The 27409-nt window shown below is 46.4% G+C and overlaps 10 protein-coding genes across 10 annotated transcripts; 7 read left to right on the top strand and 3 right to left on the bottom strand.

Annotated features, from left to right (window-relative positions):
* Positions 1 to 1586: 1586 nt before the first annotated feature.
* FOMMEDRAFT_27258 (uncharacterized protein) lies at positions 1587 to 3022 on the top strand (the record flags this gene model as incomplete). The annotated part of the gene is made up of 11 exons (XM_007264710.1): positions 1587 to 1598; positions 1669 to 1683; positions 1745 to 1783; positions 1941 to 1968; positions 2082 to 2114; positions 2171 to 2197; positions 2359 to 2460; positions 2519 to 2600; positions 2668 to 2805; positions 2864 to 2929; positions 2959 to 3022. The coding sequence occupies 11 exons, from the start codon at positions 1587 to 1589 to the stop codon at positions 3020 to 3022; spliced, it is 606 nt and encodes a 201-aa protein (XP_007264772.1).
* A 747-nt stretch (positions 3023 to 3769) lies between these two features.
* Positions 3770 to 6006, bottom strand: FOMMEDRAFT_105200 (FMN-linked oxidoreductase; the record flags this gene model as incomplete). The annotated part of the gene is made up of 8 exons (XM_007264709.1): positions 3770 to 4672; positions 4730 to 4788; positions 4839 to 4883; positions 4952 to 5178; positions 5234 to 5259; positions 5310 to 5460; positions 5530 to 5868; positions 5964 to 6006. 8 exons carry the CDS (start codon positions 6004 to 6006, stop codon positions 4549 to 4551), a joined length of 1014 nt encoding a protein of 337 aa, XP_007264771.1. The 3' UTR covers positions 3770 to 4548.
* A 373-nt stretch (positions 6007 to 6379) lies between these two features.
* Positions 6380 to 7360, top strand: FOMMEDRAFT_145659 (uncharacterized protein; the record flags this gene model as incomplete). Its single annotated transcript, XM_007264708.1, has 2 exons — positions 6380 to 6451; positions 6533 to 7360. The coding sequence occupies 2 exons, from the start codon at positions 6380 to 6382 to the stop codon at positions 7121 to 7123; spliced, it is 663 nt and encodes a 220-aa protein (XP_007264770.1). The 3' UTR covers positions 7124 to 7360.
* Positions 7361 to 7398: 38 nt separating this feature from the next.
* Positions 7399 to 9582, bottom strand: FOMMEDRAFT_145658 (uncharacterized protein; the record flags this gene model as incomplete). Its single annotated transcript, XM_007264707.1, has 1 exon — positions 7399 to 9582. The coding sequence occupies one exon, from the start codon at positions 9580 to 9582 to the stop codon at positions 7648 to 7650; it is 1935 nt and encodes a 644-aa protein (XP_007264769.1). The 3' UTR covers positions 7399 to 7647.
* A 435-nt stretch (positions 9583 to 10017) lies between these two features.
* On the top strand, positions 10018 to 12432 carry FOMMEDRAFT_154145 (uncharacterized protein; the record flags this gene model as incomplete). Its single annotated transcript, XM_007264706.1, has 6 exons — positions 10018 to 10175; positions 11087 to 11138; positions 11204 to 11299; positions 11360 to 11451; positions 12188 to 12261; positions 12323 to 12432. 6 exons carry the CDS (start codon positions 10018 to 10020, stop codon positions 12430 to 12432), a joined length of 582 nt encoding a protein of 193 aa, XP_007264768.1.
* On the top strand, positions 12358 to 16393 carry FOMMEDRAFT_18674 (actin-like ATPase domain-containing protein). Its single transcript, XM_007264705.1, has 18 exons — positions 12358 to 12988; positions 13064 to 13083; positions 13140 to 13321; positions 13371 to 13440; positions 13493 to 13595; positions 13666 to 13810; positions 13877 to 13979; positions 14046 to 14277; positions 14397 to 14527; positions 14584 to 14691; positions 14847 to 14987; positions 15121 to 15209; positions 15314 to 15355; positions 15419 to 15442; positions 15555 to 15577; positions 15730 to 15794; positions 15852 to 15948; positions 16056 to 16393. Exons 1-18 carry the CDS (start codon positions 12472 to 12474, stop codon positions 16154 to 16156), a joined length of 2193 nt encoding a protein of 730 aa, XP_007264767.1. The 5' UTR covers positions 12358 to 12471; the 3' UTR covers positions 16157 to 16393.
* Positions 16394 to 16784: 391 nt separating this feature from the next.
* FOMMEDRAFT_154143 (uncharacterized protein) lies at positions 16785 to 17630 on the top strand (the record flags this gene model as incomplete). Its single annotated transcript, XM_007264704.1, has 4 exons — positions 16785 to 17007; positions 17064 to 17092; positions 17159 to 17286; positions 17339 to 17630. 4 exons carry the CDS (start codon positions 16785 to 16787, stop codon positions 17628 to 17630), a joined length of 672 nt encoding a protein of 223 aa, XP_007264766.1.
* An 88-nt stretch (positions 17631 to 17718) lies between these two features.
* On the top strand, positions 17719 to 19443 carry FOMMEDRAFT_80869 (L-gulonolactone/D-arabinono-1,4-lactone oxidase; the record flags this gene model as incomplete). Its single annotated transcript, XM_007264703.1, has 5 exons — positions 17719 to 18033; positions 18094 to 18573; positions 18645 to 18833; positions 18893 to 19061; positions 19106 to 19443. The coding sequence occupies 5 exons, from the start codon at positions 17719 to 17721 to the stop codon at positions 19441 to 19443; spliced, it is 1491 nt and encodes a 496-aa protein (XP_007264765.1).
* A 657-nt stretch (positions 19444 to 20100) lies between these two features.
* FOMMEDRAFT_132788 (ubiquitin-conjugating enzyme) lies at positions 20101 to 21185 on the bottom strand (the record flags this gene model as incomplete). Its single annotated transcript, XM_007264702.1, has 8 exons — positions 20101 to 20151; positions 20231 to 20292; positions 20400 to 20540; positions 20621 to 20684; positions 20769 to 20801; positions 20858 to 20925; positions 21013 to 21039; positions 21110 to 21185. The coding sequence occupies 8 exons, from the start codon at positions 21183 to 21185 to the stop codon at positions 20101 to 20103; spliced, it is 522 nt and encodes a 173-aa protein (XP_007264764.1).
* A 963-nt stretch (positions 21186 to 22148) lies between these two features.
* On the top strand, positions 22149 to 24500 carry FOMMEDRAFT_105191 (mitochondrial carrier). The gene is made up of 15 exons (XM_007264701.1): positions 22149 to 22198; positions 22251 to 22325; positions 22377 to 22381; positions 22442 to 22524; positions 22574 to 22593; positions 22668 to 22716; positions 22778 to 22921; positions 22985 to 23095; positions 23183 to 23212; positions 23274 to 23313; positions 23394 to 23470; positions 23556 to 23562; positions 23629 to 23702; positions 23800 to 23933; positions 23987 to 24500. The coding sequence occupies exons 1-15, from the start codon at positions 22177 to 22179 to the stop codon at positions 24007 to 24009; spliced, it is 894 nt and encodes a 297-aa protein (XP_007264763.1). The 5' UTR covers positions 22149 to 22176; the 3' UTR covers positions 24010 to 24500.
* Positions 24501 to 27409: the final 2909 nt, after the last annotated feature.

Raw genomic sequence — 27409 nt, 5'->3', positions numbered from 1 at the left:
CAAAACAGATGCTCCGCCAATAGTCCGACTCGAATTTTTATGCGTTAACGAGCGATCCCTGGGCTGTCCGTTCGTTGTTGGTGATATAGCACCAGGCGATGCGACTGACGACGCGGGAGAACCACTGCTTGCGCTAAGTTGCTGAGTTGCTGACATCACGCTTCCGTCTACGCTATCGGGTGTACGCACGATATTTCCGGCTACCTGTGGGAGCGCAGGTGCAGAATCAGAAGCTGCTTGCGTGTTCACGCTGAGATAACGCGCAGACGAGCCAGACCGCGAGCGTGACATGGACCCGGCCGTACTGGACGTCGGCGAAGGGACATTTGAGGTGGACATGTTACGCAGATTATGGTGCGAGCGAGCTGTTGCTATCCTTAGGTTCTATATACAAATCACTCTGTTAGCGTGGACTGAATTAACAGCTCGGTGATTGATTGTTGGGCTAAGAGTATTGATGATGCACACATGTACATGCATGGGCTTACGCACCTCGCTGGAGCCCTTCGGCCGAGAAGCCACTGACGATGCGTTGACTGTTGTCGACCGTGCACGCAACGACGAGGTCGGAGAGGGCTGGGTGGTGGCAGAAAGCAAGGCTGGGCTTTGAATGCGACGTTGGTTGTGTACCTGCATTAATTATTGAATATATGGGAGGAGAACGTGAGCGGGCCGATCCGTGTTTCTGATGTCGACGGTGCAAAACAAAGCACGCTTTTGCCTCAACGCTAGTACGTTCCATACTCATCCCTCGGCTACAATCACGTCACAACCACAAATTAATTCCTACAATATCTTCCGAATTTCGCACTCTCGTATCTGTGCACTCTCGTGTGCTACTTTCAGTTACCTGCTTGGGTGGTTTCTATGCCCTTTTGATGAAAGAGGCATTGGATTTAGCTTCGTCACTTATTTTCAGCACTGGCATTGAAAACTCTTTGCATGATTTACGAAGATTCCGATCCATGCCCCGGGTTGTACTAGACAGGACAAATCGTCGGGGAGAAAGACAATGCCCAATATAATGTCTCAAGAAAATACAAGGCTTGGGCACCTCACCTCAGTTTCGATCTTCATTATCATCAAGGATGTCATCAAAGCTCGACTTGGGCCGTTGCATGACTTACAAAGCTTCGAACTTCGGCACTGGTCGTTCTATGTGAACGATCCTTGATGTCAAAACCAATAGTGGCATTTCGTCTTGGTACCAGCGTTGTACTATCCTGTCTAAAGCGGAACCTGTATGCCAACCATCATTTTATGTTTACTACTCCCAGATGAAACATGCAGGACACTGACAACTCTGTTGCTGATGCACTACGGCGGGCGGCATTGTATAAGTATGTCTATCCTTTGCTGTCGCTCTGTCTCAGTACTTGCTGGTCAAGGCCTATCCTACGTTAAGTGTATGAAATGGCAACACCAAGCGACATTGAAATCCTTTCCGAATTTCTCCCGGCTATTCGGGTTACACAATGTAGTCAAATTGCAATCCTTGCTCTGGTTGTCTATGATATCAGTTGAGTGCCTCTGCTGTCTGGCTTGACGTGTAGTACTCAATACAGGAAACTCGAATAGTCATCACAATGGATAACGAGGTATCCTCTTGTTCTATGTTTTGTAATAAGATGTCGGATACTGAAATACCCACTTGGATGTTACGGCCAGATTTATTTCTTCTGGGTAAGTTGTGCACTTGATTATATTTTTTTTTCTTCGCAACCACTAATGCGTCAACATGTAGGATAACACTTTCAGCGTGACCAACCTAGTCTTTGTATTGGTAAGAATTCAAGAAGGTTAAACCAAGCTGTTTCCTATCGACTAACAAGAAACATTCTCAAACAGTTGCGTTACTGCGCTGCTCTTAAATTGTGTCTGTCAATATGGGGTATTTATTGCTCTATTTCAAAGTCATTACTCTGCTAATATTAGTACAGAGTCTTCACTTCATGTCGATACATTCGTGTAAGTGGTGGTTTGCATTTTTCTTAAGCCAGTGTACTTATATTTCCTCACATAGCTGTAAGGAGAAATAACTTTATTAAAGATAAAGTGTTGCATTACTAACTGAAACTAAGGTATCTTCTCTCAGTGGGGGATAAACCTTCTAGGTAAGTATCTGTTGGTCATCTGTTTATATCTGTCCTACCTGCTAAACATGTTCCAGATTGGATTATACTAATCTGCATGGATTGTATGTAACAATCCATGTCCTGCCAAAAGACCTCACTGACTAAATCAATCAACGACAAAACCCATAGATATATTATATCTTCGTGTCCGCGCACTCTTTTCACTGGGTGAGGTCTACTAATTTACGCTGTCAAACATTTGAGTAATGTATATCGTATGCAGATAGGAAAAGCAGAACAACAACACGACTACTCTTTGCCATGCTAGTTATTGACGGTACAGTCACACTCGGAGTTGTAATTGATGGGCTCATTGTAGAAAAAGGTATGTTATTACCCTGTTTTCATCGCCCTGGTTTTGACCTATCTAATGCTTCCGGAAGTGAGCGCTTTTGCTCTTCCAGGAAACATCAGCCAATGTGGCATACAAGCTACTGCTCCAGTAGTTCAGAAATACCTGTATTGGTACGCACTAAACATAACAACTTACAATTATAATGTATGCAGTCGTTGATTCTCCTCTGTATCAAAGGGGAATTGTTCTCATATATCAGACAATAGCAGTAGGTTTAGCATCCTACAAGGCCATGTATCTTCGAAAGACTTTGGGTTTCCGAGGAATTCAACTTGTGAATACTATTATAACGGACCAAAATATCTATATCACTTTGTGTGTTCTATCTCTTTGCACATAGATGGCTGAATTAATGATCCGAACCGCTACATAGCGTTCTAGCTTGCAGCATCACAAACATATTTGCCACGTTGACAGAGCACAAGGGGATAGTCCGCGAGTCAGTACTTACTGTATTCTACGTTCTAGGAGGAGCACATATATTTGCGATTTTTGGACACCGGATGCTCGTACATTTGAAGCAAACTGCTGAGGAGAATAAACCAGAGGGAAGGAGTTTCGTCTTTCGGAGTCATGTCAACTCTGAGGTGTTTCGTAGAATCAGCACGAGACATACTATTTTAAACGAAGTTTGATTGTGTTGGTATATTCTTTGGGTTACTCTGTAGTCACACCAACTCCAAGTCCGCATGTAGCTTTGCTTTGGAGATATCTGGGCATGCACGGACTACTTCAATATCCTTTTTCGTGCAATAGATTTCTATATTCAGTAGCCACACCAATCTTTCTGTTTACCTGTACGCATGTTCCCCAGAAGTTTGATATATGAGCTAGCATGACTTGTGATCAAGTAGTGTATAAGGCACAGAATTTGTCGTTTTCCTCAGAGCTTAGTTATTATTGTTAATAAGGTTTCTCTATATATGCATGTACTGCTTCTAGCTTTTTGTATATGTGTATATTCTGTGTTTGCTTTTTTGCATTCAATAGATGTATTGACCTTTATGTCCACTCGTGTACATGTTCTCTCGAAGTTTGATACTTGATATAACATGGATTGTAATAAATATCTCAGACGCGGCGAAGTAATGACCTTGTGAGAAATGGTCCAAACGATTGATATAAATCAAAGATCTTAAACTCATTCGACTTTCGCCCACTCCTGACTTCGTATCACCCTTAACTACTTACACCCATGTCATTACTGTCCTCAACATCAGATAATTACAAACACCTCTTACAGCTCGTCAAAGAAAACCCTTCACTGCTCAATCCTTTGCAAATTAATCCTCAAACAGGCGAACCGTTCCTTTGTCTTCCAAAGCCATATTCCAACATCATTATCACTCCACCACGGCTCGAGTCGGATCTCGAGGACATCGTACGCATTTTGAACGACCCAAAGGTACATCTCCAACTCCCTGGCGCGCCATATCCCCATACAAAAGAACATGCGAGGAAGTTCCTTGAGCCGTGTGTGGAGGCATGTCGAAGGGTTCTCGATACTCTCGTTGATAATGCCCGAGGAAGGAAAGACAGGACGCTTGTCGATGGATGTCCAGTACGAATCCTTAGGGAAGTAAAGGAAGATGGGAGTGATGTGTATATCGGCGATATCGGGTGTCCGAGGAACAATTTCTTCCACGTCGTTGATCCAGAAGAAGCGAAGAAGTTGAATGAAGAGAATAAGATGAGGGAAATAGGCGACCCGGAGATCGTTTGGTGTATTGGTGGTTCGTTATCCCTAGTAAAACCCCTAACCCCCACTTCAACGTCTTTAAGAACCTCTGACAAAGTGACTTGTACAGATTACTTAGCATCAGAATATCATGGTCGCGGAATTATGACGACTGCAGTCCACACACTCATCCACGAATGGATGGTCCCTCGCATGGGTGTCCGTTGGATTATCACCAACGCACCAAAGGATAACACTGGCAGTGTCCGTGTATTCGAGAAGAATGGCTTCAAGATGATCGACACGACTGAGGATTGTAAGGAGAAGCCAGAGAGTAAGGGAGGTGGGAAGTTTGGGTTGCACGTCCTTGAGTGGACCTGTTAGGTAAATTGCGTGATTGTGGGATCACGAGCCTCGAGATAGTCGATGATGCCTGCGTAGGAAGCTAATGAATTGAAATCTGCGCGCTCGTGTCGTGATAATTGAGACTCCAGAATGAAGGATCTGTGTGATTTATAACTTCTGGAATAACTAAGTATTCAGACTTAAAAAAAGACTCACAAATGTCGATGGAACAGAGGAAAAAGTAGACCATAATCAGTCGAAATTCGAACAAAATTCTACTTTTAAGTCAGCACCCATACTTGCAACCGCACGAAGAAAGGCCTACCCTTATCGTTTCAGGGGGCGTAACGTCATACCCGGAAAACAAAGCCTATACAAAACCCAAATTCAAAAATCAGCAAAACATCCCTCAAAAAATGTGACAGGACAGTCACTTACTGGGTTCGCCAACAGCCCTCTCGCACTCATCACACCATCCGCGCGCGTCTCTTTCCGAATTTTATTAACTTCATTCATATCCCAGGCGTCTCCATTAGCAACGACTGGGACAGCCCCTTTCGCAGCTGACACTGCAAAGGCAATCGAGGAGAGTGATACAGGTTGAGTGGAGACTTGGTGTCGAGTCCGTCCGTGTACTGTAATATGCGAAACACCTGCGTGTATCGCTGTAGAGATCATTCGTGAATGCGGGTGTTAGGACTCTGATTTGATTAAGTTCACCTGTTTGAATGAGTTGCTCCGTTATCCTAGACGATCAATGTTAATTTTCGTTCGGAGCAAGACCATGAAAATTTACTTCAAGTCCGGATCAACCCTAATCTTAATAGAGATAGGAAAAGAAGACTCCACACGATTCTTCGCCGCACGTATGATATCAGCTATCTTATCCGGATGTCGAAGAAGCCAGCAACCAATTTGTTCTTGGTATGCCCATCCTTGAGGACAACCTACAACACTCATAATTAATTCAATGCATTTAATAAGTCGTATACGTAGAGGCTATGAGAGTTGTTTACCGCAATTCAAATCAACACCATCGACATGCGGTCGTATAAGCTCAACAGCATCAGCGAAATGGCCCGGTTCACTCGCAGCAAATTGAGCAATCAACGCGCCGCGTACACGTTTCTGCCGTGCTTTCTTTACCGCTCCTAATTCATTTGGCGCTTCATCAAGCTGAGCCAACGTAGACGGTGGACCACCTTTCTCTTGTAATAGAAAAGAACCGCGCTCGAGAGAGGACGTTGAGAAATCCGTCAATCTCGCGTTTGCCGACCGAGAGAATTCAGCTGCTAGGATCATTGGTGTATGTGTGATATGACAGTTGTATAGGGATGCTAGATGTCTGAATGGCACTAGACATTATGCATGTGTGCGAGTCATTTTAGTCATTTTAGCATGCGTGTGCTTTTTTTTTGTTATTTAAGGCGATGAAGAACGCAACGCATACGTTTGCTGTATCGGACCATGGGCGCTGAGGAATTGAGGCGCATGTTAGACAGGAGGATAATTTCAAAGAGGCATACAAAATCATTTTTAAGAAAAAGTACGAGCCTGCTATGTTGATATCCTCATATCTTTCGAGCATTTCATGAGGAGGAATGATTATACTCTCCTCTATAGTCATTTTAGTCGTGAGGGAATAAAAATTGAAGAAAGAAGAAGGGAAGTGAAGAATAGAGGCCAGCCATAAGGGGTCTAGAGGCGCGGTAAGCGGTGCAAACTGTCAATCACTGTATTCAAACGCCAGGGTCCTCCATCAGCGCCGTACTCACTCTCACTAGGCGATGCCCAGTCAGGGACACCGCCGTCCTCACCGACCACACACACTCTCTCAACAACGTCCACGACGTCCTCCTCCGCACAATGTCGCATACCGCAGGCTACGACAAGGGCTTGCTCGACGAGGCGCCGGAAGTAACTAAACAACAAAGACAGGTCCGTCTAAATTCTCTTTATCGCAGTTGTTAAAGTGATCTAAAGATGTCCGTTTTGTCTTGTCGCCAATGACAACAACAGAGGTTCTATGATGCTGATCTTCTCAACGACGAAGCAAATCAACGACCCACAGGCGGCGCTGCACCAACCTCCGGCGCAACAGCACCAGCACCCGCACGATCAAATACAGACATCGAAGCAGGACACAGCGGTGCCCGGTCGAAAGAATACACTCAACTCCCTCCACCCACCGCCCGAAAGACACCATGGTACAAAACCCGCGCAGGGATACTCGGACTCGTCATCCTCGCCGTCATCATAGTCGGTGCAGTAGTCGGCGGAGCAGTCGGCGGGACACAAGCGCATAAGAAATCGAACAATACACCTGTCTCAACGTTACCAGCAAGCATAGCGCCTACGGATGGCACAACTACCAGCGACTCTTCTGCTCAGAGCGCCGCACCGCAGGGCGGAGAATCATCTTCTACGGGCGCTGCGCCTCCTGCAACTGCTACAACGTCGCAGCAAGCAGGACAGGGTACGGCAGCGGCTCCCGCTGTGCCAGGTGTGCCAGCTATCTCTACAGCGTTGGCGACGCAGGCGGATGCGGGCATTGGAGGTGCAGCGAATGTAATAGCAGTCAGCGCCGCTACAACGCAGGTCAGCACGTAGTAAAGCCATGGTCAGGACGAAATGTATGGCATGCTGTGGTCGGATCGAATTGGACATCATGAGAGAAAAAAGATATTTTATTTCTCGATAGGAAGAACTAATCTTTTTTTTTTCGCGGTTTGTTGTGTATACGCACCTCCTGTCACTCCCACCCTTTTATTTTTTTCTTTCTCTCTTTAACTTTTTGTTTAACAACGACTGTAATTGGATTCATGTCCCTTCGTTTCTATTTCTAACATGCAAACTGATTATTCAGAAATCTCGGGTTTATTTTTATAACTTCCGTTCACAACACTACAATGTTAAGCGGAACGAGAAACGGAGAGCGCAGAAAATGCACATCGTCGCATTCCTCCTGCAGATACACAAAATGACAACGCAGTTAGTTAGTCCAAGAACATGAAAGGGGAAAAGGGCCGCTTCTTCCATTGTTCGTTCCGTCCAATACATCTTCAAGGGTTTTCCTCCGAACCTCCCAAAGACACCGACGGAGCAACAACGTTGTTCCGCAGCACGAGTCCGCCTCAATTCCTCTCAGCACCTCTCCGTCCGTCAGGTCGCGGACTCCTCGGACCGGCAAGTCTAAAGCTACGAAATAGGACCGAGCCAGACGACGCACGAGGCCGAGTTTCCTCTGGCAACGAAGGAGAACGCACATCCGAACCTGAAGGCGGAGAAGTCTGAAGTGAGACCGGTGGCACATCTGACGATGGGGTTGCTTCAGAATTCTCATCGTCTTTGCTGTTATGTCCGAGCTGTAGCGAAAAACGGCGCCAGAAATTGCGTTTATTGCGGGAGCGTTCCCCATTTCCGCGGGTGGACGAAACAAGTGCTTGAGACCTCTGTTCGGAACCACTAGAATCCTCTACAAGCGGTACTTCCGATTTGCAGGTAGAAGCCGTAACATCAAGAGGTCGCAAAGTGCGTGAACGTCCAAGGTCCGCAAAGAAGCGTGGTGTATCTCCATTGGACCCTGCGGGAAGACCATCTACAGTCATATGGTTGTGAGTTTCTAGCTCTGTGGAGGTGGCAAGCGTTTTGCGGCGTTCACGTTGAGACGATTTCTTCCCGCCTGCAGGACGAGAAGTACCACTGATGCTAGACATGCGACGGCGAGCTGCGTCAAGAAAGTTGCGAAAGCCAGAATTGGATGGCGTTCGAAACGACTGAGCAGGGAAATGAACACGATGAATATCACGTTCTTCATCGGTTGAATCTTCCCTTTGGCCATTTCCAAGCACAGGTGTTGCCTCGGGAAAGTAGTTATTTGCATGATCAGAGTCAGGGAAGTTTGGCGATAAATAAAACTCTGACGATGTGCGCGAATTTGATGTGGAATTCAGAGAAGCGGAGCTAGCATTCGCGCGTCTGGAGGACTCGGATGCGGCGTAACTTTCAATGGCAGATACTGTGTCTTCGCGTATGATATCTCTAACGCGATTCCCGTAATCATCGGTGTTATCCTCCTCGCCACCGAGTTCCGAACAAGTCCAGGTGGTCCCACGATCACCATCGTCATCGTCATCAACGAATGGACGCACGTAATGTTTGCTATGACCGCAGGTGCAGTCAAACCTTTGTTGTATGACGCCTTCATTCGTACCATTGACATTGCTGTTATGATCAGGAGTCTTGTTACCAGAATTAGAACTCGCCGAAGAAGCTCCTGGACTGAAAGAATCGCCAAACGCAAGTTCGATGGATCGCAGAGCTGTAAGTTGTTCATCCTTCATGATCGGCCAGTTATCCACAGTCAGATCATCACGAACATCTTCGACAGACTGAGAGGATGGCGTGAATGCTCTCGTCCCATTAGCTCCATTGTCGTTTGGCCCAGAGCCCGAAGGCAAGCTCCACAATGACGGATTCCGTAGTGGTCCCTGTACTTGGTTGTGCACTCCGGCAAGAATAGACAACGTCGACTTGCGTTCGGCAGAGTCGTCGACCAACATCTGCAGCCTGGCGAAGCTGAACGTCGTGATCTCGCGTGTCTCTCGGGTTGGTTTTAGGAGCTCAGCCCGAGGATCCAGAGGTGGAAACTGAGTTGCGGGAGGGAGATGAGGGGGAACGGAAGAGGTGAATGGGCTCGGGTCGTTCGGAGACTGTCCATAAAGCTGAGGGTTGATCCTCTCTCCCGTAATCGGTGCAGATAAAGAGGAAGATTCTGTGGCGTAAGTATGAGATCGTGGCACTGACTCTGGACCATTAGACTTAAGCTCGTGCTGTTGACATAGCTTCTCATCCTGCCTTCCGTGGGTTTGTAAAACAACCTCGTCTTTCAGAACTCCTTCCTCCCAGTGAGGATATGACTGCCGTTTGACCACAACATGGGAAGGTAAAGTGGAAGCGTCAGAGACGGAGGAGCATATACTCTCATTGTCGGAGAACCAATCTTCCGAGAGCTCGTCGTAACGCCCGCATTTTCCGTCCGTTTCTACAGCATCTTCACGAAGGGACATATAGGTCGGATAGGACGTTGACACCTTCAGCGTTCAAGGGGAAACGTTTGTAGCTCTTTCAAAGTCATATAAGCTTCTTTGTCCGCTGACAAATTGATTTGCACAGTCACCTTGGAAGCAGAAGCAAATTGCAAAGTTAATGCTCGTATGACAGCGGTAGACAGCGTAGGCAAGATAGCAAGAGACCTGTCTTCGGAATGTGGAGATGCTTGAAATGTTGGGTCGGACGTTGATATTATACAGAGGTGCTGATATCGAAGCACTTTGCTTTGGCCTGTTGGCCACCCATACCACGCACAATAACTTGTGCAAAGCTGATTATAGACCAGAGGAGAGTATACGTAGATACCAAACCTCACACAATCGCGAGCATGTAAAAGTAGTGACATTGCAAAAATACAAGGTCTCGTCGTTGCCACCTCTGGTCAAAGCTCTATGAAAGCCTCTTGGCACAACGTGAATGGCCTCGACATTCGAGAAAGCACAATGATTTCCCTACATTATGGATCACATAAGGTCGAGTTCGAAACGCTTAGATCAACAACTCTGAGGTATAGGACAGCGGCACAGGTAATGGAAGTTGAAGTCAAAGCGTAAATGCTATGCTGAGTGGCGACAATCCGTGATGCCATTGATGGTAAACGGCATCGCCAGAGTTCTCACAGAATTGATCCGAAGAACCGTAGTAAATCCGAAATAAGAACCTTACATAATGCTACTGACTGTAGATGAGTGTCAAGTGAGTCTCTCTAGTCTAACTGGTCCAAGTGTGCAGGCAGCAGCTTTGTCTCGAGTGGACATGGAACAAAATCATCAAGTCCTAAGGACGTTCTCATGAAGAAGTTTACGAGAAGAAAGTGTATCATGGAGTGATTGCCTAAAGTAACTTGGTAAGTCCCATCTTCGAGTTCGCTGGTGCCTGTACGTGATTTGAACGCTGTCCCCGCCGGCTTTTAGAACAGAAATGATATCCATGTCTAGTAGATCTGCAGTGGGATAGTTTTCAAGCCTATCGATACGGAACTTTCAGTGTTTCAACTGACTGAACAGGACTAATATGTATCAATATGGTTTAGAGTATATTACAAGCATCAATCCATAAGACCGACTTATGAATAGAAACGAGCACGAGGTGATCTGGTTCAATCAAAAGAAGTGTCTAGCTTCCCAAGTCGATACAAAAGGTATCACTAGAGATACTTCCACTTAATTATGCTAACGGTAAGCTCAGCGCTCCATTCTAAGTCCACTTACCGTAACCTGATGGATTTGCTAGGACATTCCGTTCACAAGGCAGGACTTAATACAAACGGATGAGAATCGCATATCTGAATTGCACATAATTATATCTCCATCACGCACACGTCCTCCTTGTTGGCATTTTACGTGCAGAAGTCCTTCGAGCGGTGACACACGAGAACCTCGTAGACCACAATACAGCGGATTGAGGGTATCCTTTCAAGTGGACGACATAGAAGTACTCTCACTTCCCTCCTATTGCTAGCGAAGTTCCCCTTGCTGCGAATCCTACGTTGAAGATTGGAGACGAAAACTGTGTACGTGAGTTTCACTATACCTGTCTATGAAGTCTCCTCTCACGACATCTTTTCGTGGAACACAGCCGGTCACCTTGGACTCAAATCCAGCGACCCAGAATTATGTCGGGGTAAGAGGAGGGACCAGTAATCGGTTTTCGCCGACGCCACGGAGCGCGGAGGTCAGCACATCATGATCTACGCCCGCTATAATAAGTTATTTTTCTTGTTGAGTTTTGCAGGTCTCTTCTAACCTTCGTCAAAGCCGCCTCGGCATGCCTTTGTTCTCTGGGTCTTCTGATTTCTCGCCAAAGCCCAGGCCTTTGGTGGAGCTGTAATCGCTCTCGTTACTTTACACTTTCCCGGATAGTTCAACTCTGACTGATAGAGATATCTCGACTACATTCTATTGAGTTTCTCTCGGCCTCAGTCGTGGAGCTCTTTGGTCCTACACACGTTCGTAATCGTAAGCTGCTTCTCAATGTTATTGATCACACATGTGTCGCGCAAACGGTTCGAGCGGAGTTGCCAAATGAGCAGAATCGTTCATTGCCAATCCCCTCTCCTAGTCAATTACATATCTTGCCCAAGATTTGTGATCTCCGCTCTCCACCTTCGAAGGTAACTTTGGAATTTGCTCGCGGGCCGGTGTACCTGGTCTGGTTGCATAGAAGACTCGCTGTACTGCGCTTCATTTCTGTCCAAAATTAAATATTTGAGCTCGGGCTTGTCACCATTCTCCCGGAATACCGAGTAGCTCGGATCTGGTCTCTATCGTCGCTCTTTCTGTCATTCTGTCATTCTGGCTTCCCGTCACTGGGACAAGCGAGGGCGTATCGTGCTTTGCGAGGCAACTTGTGCCATACTCCAAGCAAATCCATTGCAATGTAATGTTTATGTACGTGTCTATGTCGTTTACCAAGGTCTTCTCCCTCAAGAAAAGTTGGAGGGGCTTATGTCATATAGTCGTATCTGCACTGTATTAACATTTTTGGACGCGATTTAAACTGAAATTAGAGAGAAAGCTGAAAGAAGCTGACGTTCGCATTCTTATTTCTGTTGTTTGATAGCACACATTCACGCCTCAACTTCCGCCAACAACAACCATATGAAACTGTTTCTGAGAAAGACTTGCCACTCAAGCGTGTGTTTTATTCACCATGAGCAATAATCGCTCGAATAAATGTTAATCATTTCCTGATAAGGCATGACATCGGTTATCATTGAACCAGCGTCAGGCGCGAGAGTGCAGGCGGTGTTACTCTGGGCGCTGCCCGGCACTCCGCCGTTGCTTTTTCCTCCATCAACCAAATAACGACGTTGTACCGGCTTTGCATCTGACGACCACGACAAGATGGGTGGTTGCTGCGGAGAACCCGCCAACAAGAGTAACGACTTCAACAGGCAGGTCACCACTCATAATGGCTACCCGGTCACCCAACAGCCTTCCCCGCACCCGGCTGCTCTGTATCAAGAAAAGCAGCAGTTTATGCCACCCTCAATATCGTCGCCCCCTCCAGTGCAGCAATTTGGTGTGCAGCAGCCTGTTAATGGCATGAATTACCAGCAGCAACAACCTTGGCAGCAGCCGATGCATACTGGCTCTCCTCCGCCTCCATCTTCACCTCCCGCTGCTTTCAATCCGTATCAGATGACAGGATCATCTTCTCCGCCTCCTGTTGCCCAATTTACTCCTTCGATAAATGGAATGGCCCAAACAGGCTCATTCCAATCGCCAGCACCTTATTATCCTGGCGTTCAGAATCCCCCACCAGCAATGATGACGATGTCTCGGTCCAGTGGAAATTTGAAGTCGCCAGAGCCAGCTACAGCTGTTGATGAAGGAAAAATGTCCGTTTCCATTGATTTCGGTGCGCGGTTTCCAGTGTTGGCTTTATTTGTTTGTTTGTTTGTTTGTTCTGACACAGTCACATTAACTGATTAAGGTACCACATTCTCTGGAGTGGTAAGTCACTTGAGGATAAATCAAGTATGGCCTCAATTCAAGTTCTTTGTTTCCAGGCATATGGTTCCTCTAGAATAGAGCAAGGCAAAGTTCAGCAAATTCTTCGCTGGCCGGGCTCCTTCGAAACATTCCGCAAGATCCCTACATGTCTACTGTACGATGAAGCTGGACGCGTCCTTGCATGGGGACTAGAAGCAAAGAACGCCAGTCCTATGGCAGGAACCGTGCGATGCGAATGGTGGGTTCCTTCCCTCGTGTGTGGAGAGCGGAGTTCAATGGACCCACAGGTTCAAGCTCTTCCTAGAGCCTCGTGCATTGCGCGAAGGTCACGTTGATCCACGCCTTCCGAGTCTTCCAGTGCGTCCGCTTTTCATTGCACAGGCGTGAACTGCTGACTGAAGGTTGACAGCCTGGTAAAAAAGCGATTGACTTAATTGTCGATTTTCTTTCGTGCATGTGGGAATATGCTAAGGAAGAGATAACTCGTGCGATTGGTGCCGTTGCTGATTTAGGTACGGTGTTTATGGAATTTATGAGAAACATGGCACGCGGTATTGAAACGTCGGGCTCTCTCTTCATCAGACTCTGCTGACGTTTGGCTCACTGTCCCTGCTGCATGGGACGCGAAGGGTTGCGAACTCATGAGGGAAGCTGCTCTTTCTGCTGGCCTTGTGCAACAGTTTTCGGCAACAGACAGGAATTGGGAAGATCGATTGCATATAATCACGTACGTTTGGCGGCAAAATACCTCAGGTTTCTCATAGACCAGTTGATCTTATACATTGCCATTTAGTGAACCGGAAGCGGCCGCTGTACATTGTGCTCACCTGACAAACCTTCATCGCCTCAAGCCGAGCCAGAACTTCATGATCTGTGATGCTGGTGGTGGTACCGTCGTAAGTTTCGATAGATGCCATGAAATCTGTGGGAATCCTCATGTATATTGAGCTCCACCTTATTAGGACCTTGCCATTTACAAAATCATTGGTGAACTCGCAAACCTCGAAATAGCAGAAGTATGCGCACGTTCTGGTGCAAATTGTGGTTCCCTTTTCTTAGATTTGCGATTCCGCGAGCTCGTTCGTACGCTACTTGCGGACCATCCGGCACATTTGGATCCTGCTTCCCTTGCCTATTTCATGCACGCGTTCAGTGAGACAGATAAGATGTCTTATATGGGTGAAAGTGATGACAGTAAGTAGACATGTTCGATCCTTGCGGAATAGTACTAAAAAAACGGAACGGCGTCTGCCATACTGTTGCACCGCTAATGCCGTTACTTTCCGACAATTGAAATTCGTTACCACCCTCAGAAAACATGTTCCACTTCACGTGTTTCAATGTGGATGACCCTGATGATCCCAGCGTTGGCCTTGTGAATGGGGAGCTGGCTATTCCAGGCAATCTTCTTCGAAGAGAAGTCTTCGATCCTGTTGTTAACCAAGTAATTTCATTCCAAGGCTATCTAGGTCGGGACTCAATTCAGTAACTCTCTTGCAGGTCTTAGAACTTCTTGAGGAGCAATTGCGTCGTGTTGATCAGCACATCGATGCATTACTCCTCGTCGGTGGCTTCTCAGGAAGTGAATATCTCTTCAAACGTGTTGAGGTGGGTTAGCCTTCTTCATTTGTGTTAATTCAGGCAGAACTTGTTCCCCATGGACTGCACGAGAAGCGAGACCCCGCTATTTTACTTCTATTTTTACTCCGAAAACGGTATCTATACTTGTTCACCTCTGACTGAGACTTTTCATCTGTTTATAGACCCAATTTAGTCCTCGAATAAAAGTTATTGCTCGGCCGTCAGACGCCGACACGGCAACGTGTCGAGGTGCTGCGCAGTATGGGTTAGCACGACGGCCTCTTGTCTCAAGCGTGATTGCTCCGCGGTCGTATATCATGAAGGTGAGTTCGTGGGTATACCAGATTTTCTCATTTGCATATTGCCCAATACGCGTATACACGTGCTTTTACGCCATATGCATTCTTGGAAACCCGTGCAATTCGCAATCTCGGTTCTAATGTGGTCCTCGTCAAGGTGAAACTTCCTGCGGAACCGGAAGACTGGCAGAAACGTCCTGCCTATATCAAAGTAAATAACGCCGGAGTCAATATCTGCGAGAACAGGTGCGGAACTAAAAATTTATTTGACTCAACTCCCGCGTATTAATGAATTAAAATCACGCACTCGTGTCCCTTCGCATGACGATCATGCCTGGGTACGCGGTCAGACTTCAGTACCTTGTAACCAAGGGTGCGATTCTGCGTAAAGGGTGAGTGAGCGCAAAGTCGTGCTTCTATTACACTGTCCCGCAGCTGATACTGTATTCTCACAGACAACGCGTGCAGACGAAGTTCTGGTGAGCACTGGTTATAATTTTATTTCACCCGATCATTCCGAACGTCGCGAATTTTAATTATGGGGTCTCAACTCGCACTAATACTTTGACTCCGTGCTATTTCCGTCCCCAGTAAATTCTCTCAAAACGCACAAGGTGAGTTTTTGTGGTGCTTCACCAGTCTCAGAGTTTAATGCTCTCCATGTACAATTTTTGGACCGTTACCTGCAAAACGTGCTCATTGTCTTCTCGATCGTCGATCACCTCCTTTAAACGTTAAACTTGACAACTTACTCCACGTGGCGAAGATCGACTCTTCGTTGCCGTGCTGTATACTTCCGACTCGGATAAAATTATGAGGTATACCGACGAGGTGAGGAAATCAAAAGTTGCTGTGGGACCTCGCTTGAACTCATGTCCGCTGTTTCAGGGAGAGACCATTGAGTTGTGTAAATGGACCGTCGACCTAAGCAACTTGCCGTCCTTCCAGCAGCAAGCGGCCACAGTCCAGGGAGGCTTCTATACTGGTTCGTGCACTGAACAATGTCATCATAAGGGACTCATGGACTAACTCTAACCACCTACCTCAATGCGTCTGCCAATCTGAATGTTCGATAACGTTACACGCTTATAGAGTTTGAACTCGGTCTTGAACTGGACAGTGCGGAGGTCCGAGGAATTCTCGTCCACGATAACCAGGAATGCGGCCGAGTCGTATTTGACTTCCTCAACTAACATCTCACGGAAATATAGCGTACAATTTTTGGGTTCAACGTCGCTGATTGTTTTTATGCGACGGTCTTCTATCTCTTCGTCTAATGATTTACGGAATTGGAGTAATTCCTTCAGTGTGAATTTTTGATTATCTTACGTTACAGTGTTGATGAATTCATGGATTAACATGCGGTGTTAAATCTTCGTCTTGTTCCTTTGCACTTGAAGCTGTTCCTTGCTAGTTGACTAATCATGAGCTCCTGAGAAACACACCCCATTCCAGGGGTGTACCGTGAGAACTGTGTGACTCTCGGACACAAAGGGAAACTTGAACAATTTGAAGGCAAGCTCTCCATTACAAACGGATCTCTCAACACTGAATGCAATGCAATGTTACCAATCATTTGCTGCAACGATCGCTGACTATTGTGAGTTGAACGGAACGATATTGCTATGCAAGAATGACGCGTGTCCGGCAGCTGCCGTTCCTACTGCCGTACATTGAGAGCGCAATCAGAAGGAAACACGGGGTGAACCTCTTGCATGTTCTACAAAACAGGTGCACTGCACCCGTTGTGGTATGTCGAGTGACATCCATAGATACCACGAGAAATGGCACTGATTCAGACGAAACCGATTACGTCCAGAGATGGCCAACCCTGGGGAGAGAGATATTTGTGCTCGCCTTTGCACGGTCACTGCAAGTCTCCTCGGCGCTGGGCCGATGCCTGCGTTGGTGGACGGAGGTTTCCGAGTTTCGTTCTCGGAGTCCGCATGGGTATATCGCAAACATTCTGCCCCTTATCTTTTCTACAGTCCAGGAGGCCGTCGAATGACCACGAGCAGGGACAATGGCACCGACCCGGGAGAAGGTGCACAATTGTTTGGACACGAAGGTTCCAGCGGCGGAGTATTGGATTTTCACTAGCACGAGCGTACAAGCTGGAAAGTAGCGGTGTGCGACGAGGGAGGTGCCGTTGTAGCACATAACGGAAGACGGAATCACGGACGGTATACTGCTAGCCTCTCGCTCTTGCCCTTGCGGCTCGTGCAGAGTTTCCGAATTTCGAAAGCAAGGATCTGAGGGGCCAAACCTTCTTCCAGCATGCTGACGAAAGGAGTGAATTTCTATGGGATTCTTCGACAAATCCGTAAGTACGGCCGATGAATGAGCGCATTCTTTCGTCTGCTGATGATTACCAGATTCGGGCTTGGGCAACGAAACCAATCGACAACAATGCCGTGGTGGCTGCTATGCGTGGTTACCCTCACAATTTGCAAATGGATTCATTTTCAGAACGTTGCTTTGGATGCTCTTCTTTCCTCGTTCGGTGGCTTTATGAATCATCCTGTCTTCCTGTGTCCCACAGGTAGAATTCCAGCTCCCGGATTGCGGCGGGCGGATTCAAAGGAGCTCGAATCGCCACTCTGCCTGTGCGGAGTCTCGGAAGTAACGGTAAATCCCGAGAATGCTCGGGGGCCCTGTCTGTCTTAACTATTCCTCACTCATCCTCCCGCTTCAATTTTTTCTACTTAAATCCCGCTACTCATCCCATGCATCCACAATATTCACCCCCTTCACAATGTTATCGCGCCAGCACACGCCCTTCGCCCCACTTGCGTCGTTGTCGGTGTCGAGACTATGGGACTTGCTCCAACCAATAATAGTTCCTTGGCACTCACCACGTTCACGTTTCACGAATTGGGGACGCACATTTACGTGCGTTCCACTTGCAATCTTTGAACCAGAGACCGAAGAGCAATGTGCGCTTGTCCTCGAGCTAGCCAGGCGCGAAGGACGACGCGTGAGGTTCTCGGGCATAGGACATAGTCCGAGTGACTTGGCGTGTACAAACGAGTACATGCTACGCACGACCAAGCTTAACAAAGTTCTTGAGGTAGGTACCCTTCGTTCGGCCACTGTCCTGCGCACTGCGGTTCAGCTGACCGTTGTTCAGGTGAATACGGAAAAGAATTACATTGTAGCTCAAGGAGGGATCATCCTTAACGCGCTCCATGCCTGTCTTGCGGCTCACAATTTGGCCATGTCCAATCTCGGTTCGATCTCGGACCAAACTCTCGCCGGAATCATTACGACAGCGACACACGGTACTGGCGTCAACTATGGCGTTCTGTCCACAATGGTGCTGGAGCTGACTCTCATGATCGCGGATGGCACGCAAGTCACGTGCTCAGAGTCTCACCGTCCAGACCTGTTCAAGGCATCTCTGTGCGGTCTCGGCGCCACTGGTCTCATATTGTCTGCTAAATTGCAAGTTGAGCCGGCGTTTCGCCTCAGAGACGAACAGGACACGGTCAACTTTGATACATTTCTCGAAGATTTCGATGTGTTGATCAGGTCTGGAGAGCACACACGCTTCTGGTGGTTTGCACAAAACAATTTGGTTCGCACTAGCGTATGCAATCGGACACAGGAGGTCAGTAACAATGATCTTCCCGCAAGTCCCAAATAGAAAAGACGCTAACCCTTCTCTTGTGTGTGCTACAGAGCCCAAAACCAGCAGGAAGTTGGCTGTGGAATGTCTTCTTTGCCTACCATGTCGTGCAGCTCCTACTATTTTTAGGTCGATACTGGTTGAGGATCAACACTTGGACCGGTCTGTTTGCTGAATGGCTGTTACGGGGAAAGACGGTGAATATTGATGATTCCCACAGGGTTCTAAATGTGGATTGTCGAGTAAGCATTTAGTCTCTTCGATCATGGTCACGCTCGGAAGACTGACCGATAAATGAAAGTACCCGCAATACACTACAGAATGGGCTGTACCTCTCGAGAATGCGCGAAGGTGCCTTAGGGAGCTTCAGATCTGGATTGACAATGAATATGCCAACCCCAATGGAATCCGTCCCCACTTTCCCATTGAGATTCGCTTCACAGAAGCAGATGATATCTGGCTCAGTCCCGGTTATGGGCAGCGTATGTGCTGGATAGGTCTCATCCAATTCAAGTGAGTGAATCTCTTTCCTTTGACGTTGGTATGATTTGCCGACGGCTTTCTCGCGGTATCTTCTCTTCTAGGCCTTATGGTTTCAACGTGCCATATCGCCGCTTCTTCAGCGCCTTCGAACGTATCGCGGCGCAGCTCGGCGGAAAGCCACATTGGGCAAAGACCCACGAGCTGCGTCCCGCGGAACTACGTGCATTGTACCCCAGGTTTCCTGACTTTGTGAAAGTCTTGGAAGATGTTGATTCTTCGGGACTCTTCCGTAGTGAATACATTCGGAGACACATATTTGGAGAGCTGGGAGCAGACGTGCACGCTCGCGTGTTCAAGCCGCGGAACTGACTGGCCCGACTATATGTTGCGTTCTGCAATTAAAAAAAAGTAGCAATTCACACATACCCCTTTGGACCCATTACTATTTTCCAGTGTTCTGTCATGCTTTCCTCGGACTTCTTCGTAGTACTAATTGGACTCCTTTTCTCATTTTGAAATACCAAAAACGAGTGACGTTTCTGTAGACACGGAGCAATAATTGCTCTTTCGGTGCTTTTGCTCGCTTATGTCCGCTTCCGATGGGTGTGAATGATCAAACTTTGGGGGAGTACCCTTCGGTTCCTCAAAGCCTGGATCGGACTCGAGAAGAGTTTCTAAAGTAACTGGGAGAAGCTCAGTATACGCACGCAAACTGCCGTTCTTCCTTAGTTTATACGAAAGGAAACGCAGCTACTCACTATCATGACGTCGACTTCTGATATTCGCAGGCGTCAAAAGTGGCAAAGCGCGTTCTATTTTCCTAGGTTCACCATAATAATACCCGTTTACTTACGGTATTCCGCTTCGTGACATGGCGTACTCATTGGTTTGCATTTCTAGGTTTTGATTCAATTTTATACAAAAATAGACTTCTGAATATCGAGATGTCATGCCCAGTCATGCCCGGGAGCATGGCGCCGAAGGCGGTCGGCTACCTGCTTTACTTGTATGCGTGAAGGGGCAGTCTTATAGCCCGAGCTGTTCATGTATCGAAGCCTTAACAAGCCGAATATATTCCTGTAATTATGAGTTTCTCGCATGAATTAAACGTAGCTAAGGAGCAGGAAGTTGGGAAGCGAAAAAGTTGTGCTCTTACGGGATAATTATCTCGATACAGCTTGCAGCAGTCGATATTCGCACCACTCTCCAAGTTCGGTTCTGCAGTCCCATTTCGTGGGTCGAGAAGCAGCAAGGGAGATTTGTATGAAGGTGCCGTTAGCTCTCTGGGAAGGAGATCCCCGACATCGGGAAGGAGAAGACTGCACCTGCTAGCATCGATATCACGCTCAGTATTACTTTCTCGACACTCTGCACTGGGCTCCAGCGCTCCGAGGCCTGTTCGTAGTGCGTGGGATCGTCACCTGGCGCGTGTAATATAGATATGCACACAGTACCATCGGGGTAAACTTTTAATTCCACGCAGTGCATGGCAGGAGAAGATAGATGTTGTTAGCCTGAGATTTTTCGGGGAAATAGGAAGATTTACCATTGGGATGAAATAATGGTGGTTCGAATTTCATTTTGAACGGAGATAATGGATAGTCATCGGGCTTTCAGCCAAAGGATGATTGGACAAAGCATACCAGATAATTGGTTGGGCGTATAAATGAGCCGGAAGCATCTAATTGACTTACGAAGGTTAATTTTGCAGCAAAAACACCACCCTCCTGATGCAATCTATGAGGTTCATGCTTATTTAGCCAAGAGACTCATGGAAACTCACGAAAGGCGTATCTTTAGGCCCGCAGATAAGTGCTTCCCATGCAAAAAGGTCTTCCTCGGATATTGGGCCTTCAAACGTGGTGCATCCGTCGAAGACGAAAGAAATTGGTTGTCAACACCAGAGATAGTGTGAAAAGTTCGATTCGGGGTACTCACCTGCGGTGAACATTCCATCAGGCGACCCTGAGAAGACAGATGAGGACGACTTCAGCATTATTTCGAGTCGTGAACATCCTGGAAACTAAATACTTACCGTTTGCAGTCAACTGCTTGTACTCAGTCATCAGACGCCTCAAAGCAGTCGTTTTGTTTCCATTGCGCGACGCCATAAACTCGAGAGAGTTGCCTGGGTTGTTCTAACGCGTACACAGTGCGTGGCGAGGACTGAGAGATGGTGACGCTGAACAAGGTCGTTCAGTCGGCAACCTCGGCAGCTAGATCGACAATATTACATAATTATATATATATATATATCCGTTACGTTACCCCCAGACCTGGAAGGCTCCAGAGCTCATAAGGCCACGAACTTCTAACTTCTACATGCATGAATGTACGATCTAGATTACGTGTACAAAGTCGATGTTTATTTTGTTAACTTGCTGGATAGAAGAAATTCAGCGAGAACATGCGAAAGAAAGTAGCCGGTGATTGTACATACTTTTACTTCTGGCTCTGGAATGGTAAATATTCATCCGATTGGGGAATGGGGAGGAGGTGGATCTCAATCCCACATTAGATTAGAATACAGGTCCAGAACGACCAGAGCACAATTATGCGATAGACGTGTACATGCGGACATCCGACGCAAATCACATTTGAACACGATTCTCAGACTATCATCCCTCAGAGTAATGCAGGGACACTGCCGAAATGCTTTAACGAAGAACTGGGTATAAAGGTTCTGGCACATAAGTAATCAAACCCCAGAGTGATTGCAACAGATTACGCTTCATCTAGTTAGTTTTGTATGCAAATCGAGTAGACCGGTTTCTTCCCATGAAAAAGAATCTGTCTGTCTAAGAATGCTAGTCCGCTTATGAACAAGAATGCTCCCAAAGTCGTAGGCACCGTTATGAGGAAATAAATATCTCAATAGCCGCAATGGTCAGGACGGCCCTGATGTCTGCCACAGCCCATCATGAGAACAGTGAATCTAAGTGATATTCAATATTTACAAACCCGGAACGGATATGGCTACCAAATTTGGGAGCTGTCGGAGACCGGAAGCGGCCGTGGCACTGACAAACCCAACGTCTTGAACCCCCATACCACAGCTGTTTGCTTTCGTCTCCGTTGGACTATACCCGACCAGTTGCAGAGATGGCGACGGAGCAAAAGAAACGTACGTATTTCGCGACGAATCTGAATTACATTGCTTGACAACACTCCGTCAGCCCTTCCTTTCATTGCGAACTTCACTGCTGGGGCAATTGCTGGAATTTCCGAAATTTTAACATTCTACCCTCTCGGTGAGTGCTCCACCATAGCTTGCAATCTTTGAGTTAACTGAGGATGAATAGATGTCGTATGTTGCGTTTACCTTCCAAATGTCGTTCGCGTTACAGTTTATCGATAAAAACTTCAGGTTAAAACGCGCATGCAGTTGGAGAGGGGAAAGACCTCACATGGGTTAGTCGGAAGCTTCAAGTCAATAATAGCGGAAGAAGGGTGCGTGGTCATGCTATTGCGTCACGCTTCGATCCTCACGTCTGTACAGAGTCGGGAGACTTTACAGAGGTACTTGCTTGACAAGACATTTACTGATTCTATGTTACGTCGACCGTGCGCTCACGTGCTTTCTTCGATGCAAGGTCTGGCTCCGCCACTGATGTTAGAAGCCCCAAAACGAGCGGTGAAATTGTAAGGAAATTCGAGTCAGCTGCGTGTATACCACGGTTCTAACTAATTCCTGTACGCACAGTGCCTCAAATGACTTTTGGGGCAAGACATACATGGGCTGGGCTGGCGAGAAGAAAATGAATCAATCCCTGTCTGTTCTAACTGGCTGCAGTGCCGGTGCTACTGAGAGTTTTGTAGTGGTACCGTTCGAGCTCGTGAAAATCAAGTATGACTTTTAGGACTTCATGCGTACTTCAATACATTAATGCTTCGAACGTTCCCTAACCAGACTACAGGACAAAAACAGCGTGTACGCGGGCCCAATGGATGTTGTCCGTCGTATTATCAAGAGTGATGGCCTCCTCGGCCTTTACGCAGGAATGGAAGCGACTTTCTGGAGGTATTACCCTACTCTACCGTCAGCCGAACTAAAGACCGGACCTGACTTCGATTGTTTCCTCGTTCTACTTTCTCCCGGTGAATGAAGGCACGTCTGGTGGAATGGAGGGTACTTCGGGTGAGTTTTTCTGGTCTCGTGTCTTAATGTGGACCTTCGTAGGCTTATGTTTGTCGTGCAGATCGATTTTTCAGGTGAAAGCCGTGTTGCCGAAAGCGGAGGTAATTTTTCCTGCTGTCCAAACATATGTTGTTCTGCTCGTATTCACTGACCTGTCCTATGTCGAACTCTAAAACGGTAGACCCCTCAAGGTACTCTGCTGAACAATTTTGTGTCTGGGACGGTTGGCGGATTCATCGGCACAGCATTAAATACCCCGTAAGAACAGCCCCATGGTGCTTTCTTATTTCAGCTACGTGACGAACCACTGACTGCATACATTCACCATATTTCTCGAGAATAGATTTGATGTAAGTAATACTTCGTTTCTGTCTGCAAGCTAGAAGTCCCTCAATGGTACCTTGTTGTTGTAAAAGGTGGTAAAGTCGCGCATCCAGGGTGCAGAGAAGATTCCAGGAGTCACTCCCAAGTACAATTGGACCTACCCAGCGTGCGTTCTTTTGATCGCTGATCGACAGTTATTGTGCTGTCGTTGACATCGTGTCAAAAAAGCATTTATGGATCGGGCTGATTGTACTTCGTTCTAGTCTAGCGACAATTCTCCGCGAGGAGGGACCAGCTGCTCTGTACAAAGGCTTCGTACCCAAGGTACTTCGGCTGGCACCGGGCGGCGGTGTTCTGCTTCTTGTAGTAGAGTTCACGCTTTCTCTATTCCGCAAAGGTGAGCACATGCTTAATTAATGATTGGTATTGACCTGAAACATATGGTACCAGCACTCGGGCCTCCATATGTCTGAAGGATCAGTATTTATCCATTAGATATCGAACATAGAATGGAACTTCCATAGACACTAGGCTGTATCGGATGCATGCACTCGGACCATTTGTACATGCCACGGGTTTCGTCATTAATAGCCTCTTCGGATGCTTTTCGTGAAAACCAGTTTCGCCTGCTTCCACGACACTTCAACCATTCTTGGTCAATGTCATTCACTCAAGAACGGAAGCAGCTGTCTATAGACTCCGGATGCATTCCTTCACACGGATCAGTCTTTAGGCTTCTGGCGCCAATGCCGACATTCGTGAAAACCTGCTGCAACAGCTGCGTAAACCTTACGTCTTCCTTGTTGCACGTTGTGCGGATACTTCGCGGGCGGCGTCGGTGACTTTTGGTGTTAATAGAAGATCGGTGACCTTCGCGGGTGGTTTCCGCTACTTCTATTTTTGAGCAGGGCACGGTTGTCTTCTGAATTTACGTTAGGTTAAAGCCAAATTGACGACGAATGCGAAATTTATAGTGTCTATCAAGTCTTTTTCCACTTTCTTCGGCTTGGTTAGGCAAGACCTGGCTGTAAATTGGCCCGCTTCGCATCTATCTTTCTCAGCTGATCAATCTCTAATCTCCAATGGCACTCTTCCCAGCAGTCCCCGTTAACCACTTTCGGATCGCAGATCAATGCTGTGGGGACTATGGGAGCTTCAATAGCTTAGGAGCCTCAAGACTTTGCAAAAAATGAAGAGCTGTGATCTTCTTGCGCCCCTCGATTAGGACCCGGGAGCAGTCCTAAGCATGAATCAGATAGTATCAATGCGTAGCTTGCTGTTAAACCTATGTCAAGGACATTCATACCGAGCATTCGGGTCGGACTCGGGATAAGCTGTGAGAAAAGTAGTTGGGAGGTTTACTCGGTAAGATTGATCAATGTGTTATCCCATGGGAAGCTGAAGGACCTTAACGAATCAAAGTCTCCTCATTTCTATTGCTTATTTTAAGCTGCAGCATGTAAGTCACGTCCATACTACCATAGAAGTGGCAAGGGTATGCTTATCAACAACATGCAAGATGTATTTGGGAGTAATTATTGACAGCACGGATAGGAGACCAAAACATCATGCTTGATCTTACGTTCTGTTTTCCTTCTGCTACGTCTATCTCTCTTGAAACTCATCGACCTTCTCGGGTAATGTTCATCTGCCGTTTTTCTTTGCAAGATCAGTAATTGTCAGTGACCTGTTCGGTTTTACGACCATGTATATCAGAGGATGGACAAAAATGTGTTACTTGCATAAATTCAAGATCTATACAATCAAGATGTCATCCTGGCCCGGAAACTAGCACTTCTCGGGATGTCTTTGGGTCGTGATACAATGAGGATAAGGATAGAGTATTCTACTGGTCGTGTTTCAGCAACGGGTCTCTCGACTCGTCTCTCGGCAATCCTGCTGGCTTACATATATTATCTAGTTGGTGAGTTATTTTGACAATATTATTAATGTCCTATCGAATTCTGCATTTAAAAGGCACCAATATTGATCGCAAGGAAGTGCCTTTATGAGTTAGGTAGGAAAACAGGGATAGTATTGTATATGCCCGTGAACATAAGGTACTTTCCAAGTTGCTTGCCCCCAACTCACTTGTGAGAAACGAAAATTAATTCAACTTTATGTACACAATCAGATTTAGTTCCTCTCTGCACAAGTCAATTCACTCACAAGACATATTTCCACTATTCAAAACATCTGTTCTCTAGAAAGCAGATTCACTGAGATTGTTTTGGATTAACTACTTTATCAGGCAGACTGCTCACGAATACCAGCAATCTTACTAACGCTGCGAATCAACGCTTCGGAACAAACAGAATTCGCTTTTTGTATCGGGGTGGGAAACGTTCGAGCAAAGTGCTTGTTGCGGCAGCTTCGGGATTCAGCGCCTGCTTCCTTTGATTGGCAGATGCCAAAGCCCCAGACAGGCGAGGTAATGGCGTCTCTTTAACGAATTTTATTATGGCATTCTGTGAAGAAATGCATGATTGTTCTAAGACTCACTAGCTGATACAGGTTATTGGTCTTTGATAAGGATGTGGTCTCATGCTGTTGCGAATAACACAATTAATGACGTTATTGCTGTCGACTGGCTTCTCATGTTATTTGACGCCAGTATGGTTGTGTATCTTTACAGTTAGTACAAGGCGCTTTCTTTATCCTTATTGAAATTCAACACATGGACTAACATAGGTCTATCAGTTATAAACTTGCTTGTAATCGTGAAGTTACCTGTAGGTGATCGAAAGTTGCTTTAATCGAACTGAACTCAACGTTGCTGCACAGGCTTATCTCGCAACAACATTTGCAAAGTCAGCCTTCAACTTAATCATTCCTCAAAGGAATCATGAGCTGAGCCAACATTCTCTCTAGTATTACTTGTATCATACATTCCCTTTTAACTACAAGAATTATACTCAAAATTCGGAAGCTGAGAGCAACTTCTTTGGGATGCAAACAGTGAGACAAGTCTTATTGAATCGTCTCCTAGTGCGCAGAAACAGTGCCGAGAGTCATGCCAACTTATTTGTGTAATGCCAAGTCGTCCTGTAGTAGAGTTGATAATTTACATATAGATTCAGCTAGGATTCCGATATTTATTGTCCATATGCATTGCATATACATCTCTCTTGGTAGTACCTAACTGGCTGATACAAGCTTTGTATAATTTTTTTGTATCTGGTTCTGCCTATTTATCCTACAATAATAGTAATGTTTACTGTCGTCATTCAGTCTGGCCTTTCATTTTTTTCAGTTGTACCCCTGTTGGATGTGTTTGTCATTTGAGTGTTTATTCTTGCTACTACTCACTGCTCCCTGTATCTCTGTCAGTTCTAAGGTACTAATTCAAGAAACGTCTCTTACCATTGTAATGTTTCATTGGTAGCAACCTCTGTGTTCACACTTGGAACTATTTTGTCATGCTATATATTTTAGTGCAGCTGTAGACGTCCAACTTGTCATTGTGCAAATGCAATCATTGACTTGTAAGTATTTTATAAAGGGGATAGAAAACCTGCTAAACAGTGAAGGTACAATACATTATTGGTGGTGTGTTTGCTAAATACCCTGACCCGTAGCAGATTAGTGCATAATCAATACAGACCTTCTCAAGTTCCATCCATACCCATAGATCTCTTTTGCTGCACAGAATCAAGACCTTGTTCACCAATCTTAAAGAATACTGTTAAGAGGGGAAACTTAAGGGGGGCACACATAGACAAGGGGTGAGGTGACAATTGACTGCTCAGTGTCTCTCATCCTTATATTGTATGTATTCTAACTGAGACATTATGAAGTCATTGTCTTGTGGTTCATCTGTTGATGAACTAATCATCTCATAATACTCCCCTTCAAACTCTTACTAGTCTGAGT

Source organism: Fomitiporia mediterranea (genome assembly GCF_000271605.1).
Source record: "Fomitiporia mediterranea MF3/22 unplaced genomic scaffold FOMMEscaffold_4, whole genome shotgun sequence".
Lineage (NCBI taxonomy): Eukaryota > Fungi > Basidiomycota > Agaricomycetes > Hymenochaetales > Hymenochaetaceae > Fomitiporia > Fomitiporia mediterranea.
Note: the sequence above shows the minus strand (reverse complement) of the source record. Positions and strands in the feature narration are given on the sequence as shown.

What these genes read in the sequence shown, in the direction of transcription:
- FOMMEDRAFT_105191 (XM_007264701.1), top strand. Translation starts at nt 22,177, where the DNA reads ATGGCGACGGAGCAAAAGAAAC. An exon ending in TCAATAATAGCGGAAGAAGG is followed by an intron (nt 22,525 to 22,573) that starts GTGCGTGGTCAT and finishes ACGTCTGTACAG; the next exon opens with AGTCGGGAGACTTTACAGAG. An exon ending in TTCGAGCTCGTGAAAATCAA is followed by an intron (nt 22,922 to 22,984) that starts GTATGACTTTTA and finishes TTCCCTAACCAG; the next exon opens with ACTACAGGACAAAAACAGCG.
- FOMMEDRAFT_18674 (XM_007264705.1), top strand. Translation starts at nt 12,472, where the DNA reads ATGGGTGGTTGCTGCGGAGAACCCGCCAACAAGAGTAACGACTTCAAC. An exon ending in TATGGGTGAAAGTGATGACA is followed by an intron (nt 14,278 to 14,396) that starts GTAAGTAGACAT and finishes TACCACCCTCAG; the next exon opens with AAAACATGTTCCACTTCACG. An exon ending in TTATGAGGTATACCGACGAG is followed by an intron (nt 15,795 to 15,851) that starts GTGAGGAAATCA and finishes CCGCTGTTTCAG; the next exon opens with GGAGAGACCATTGAGTTGTG.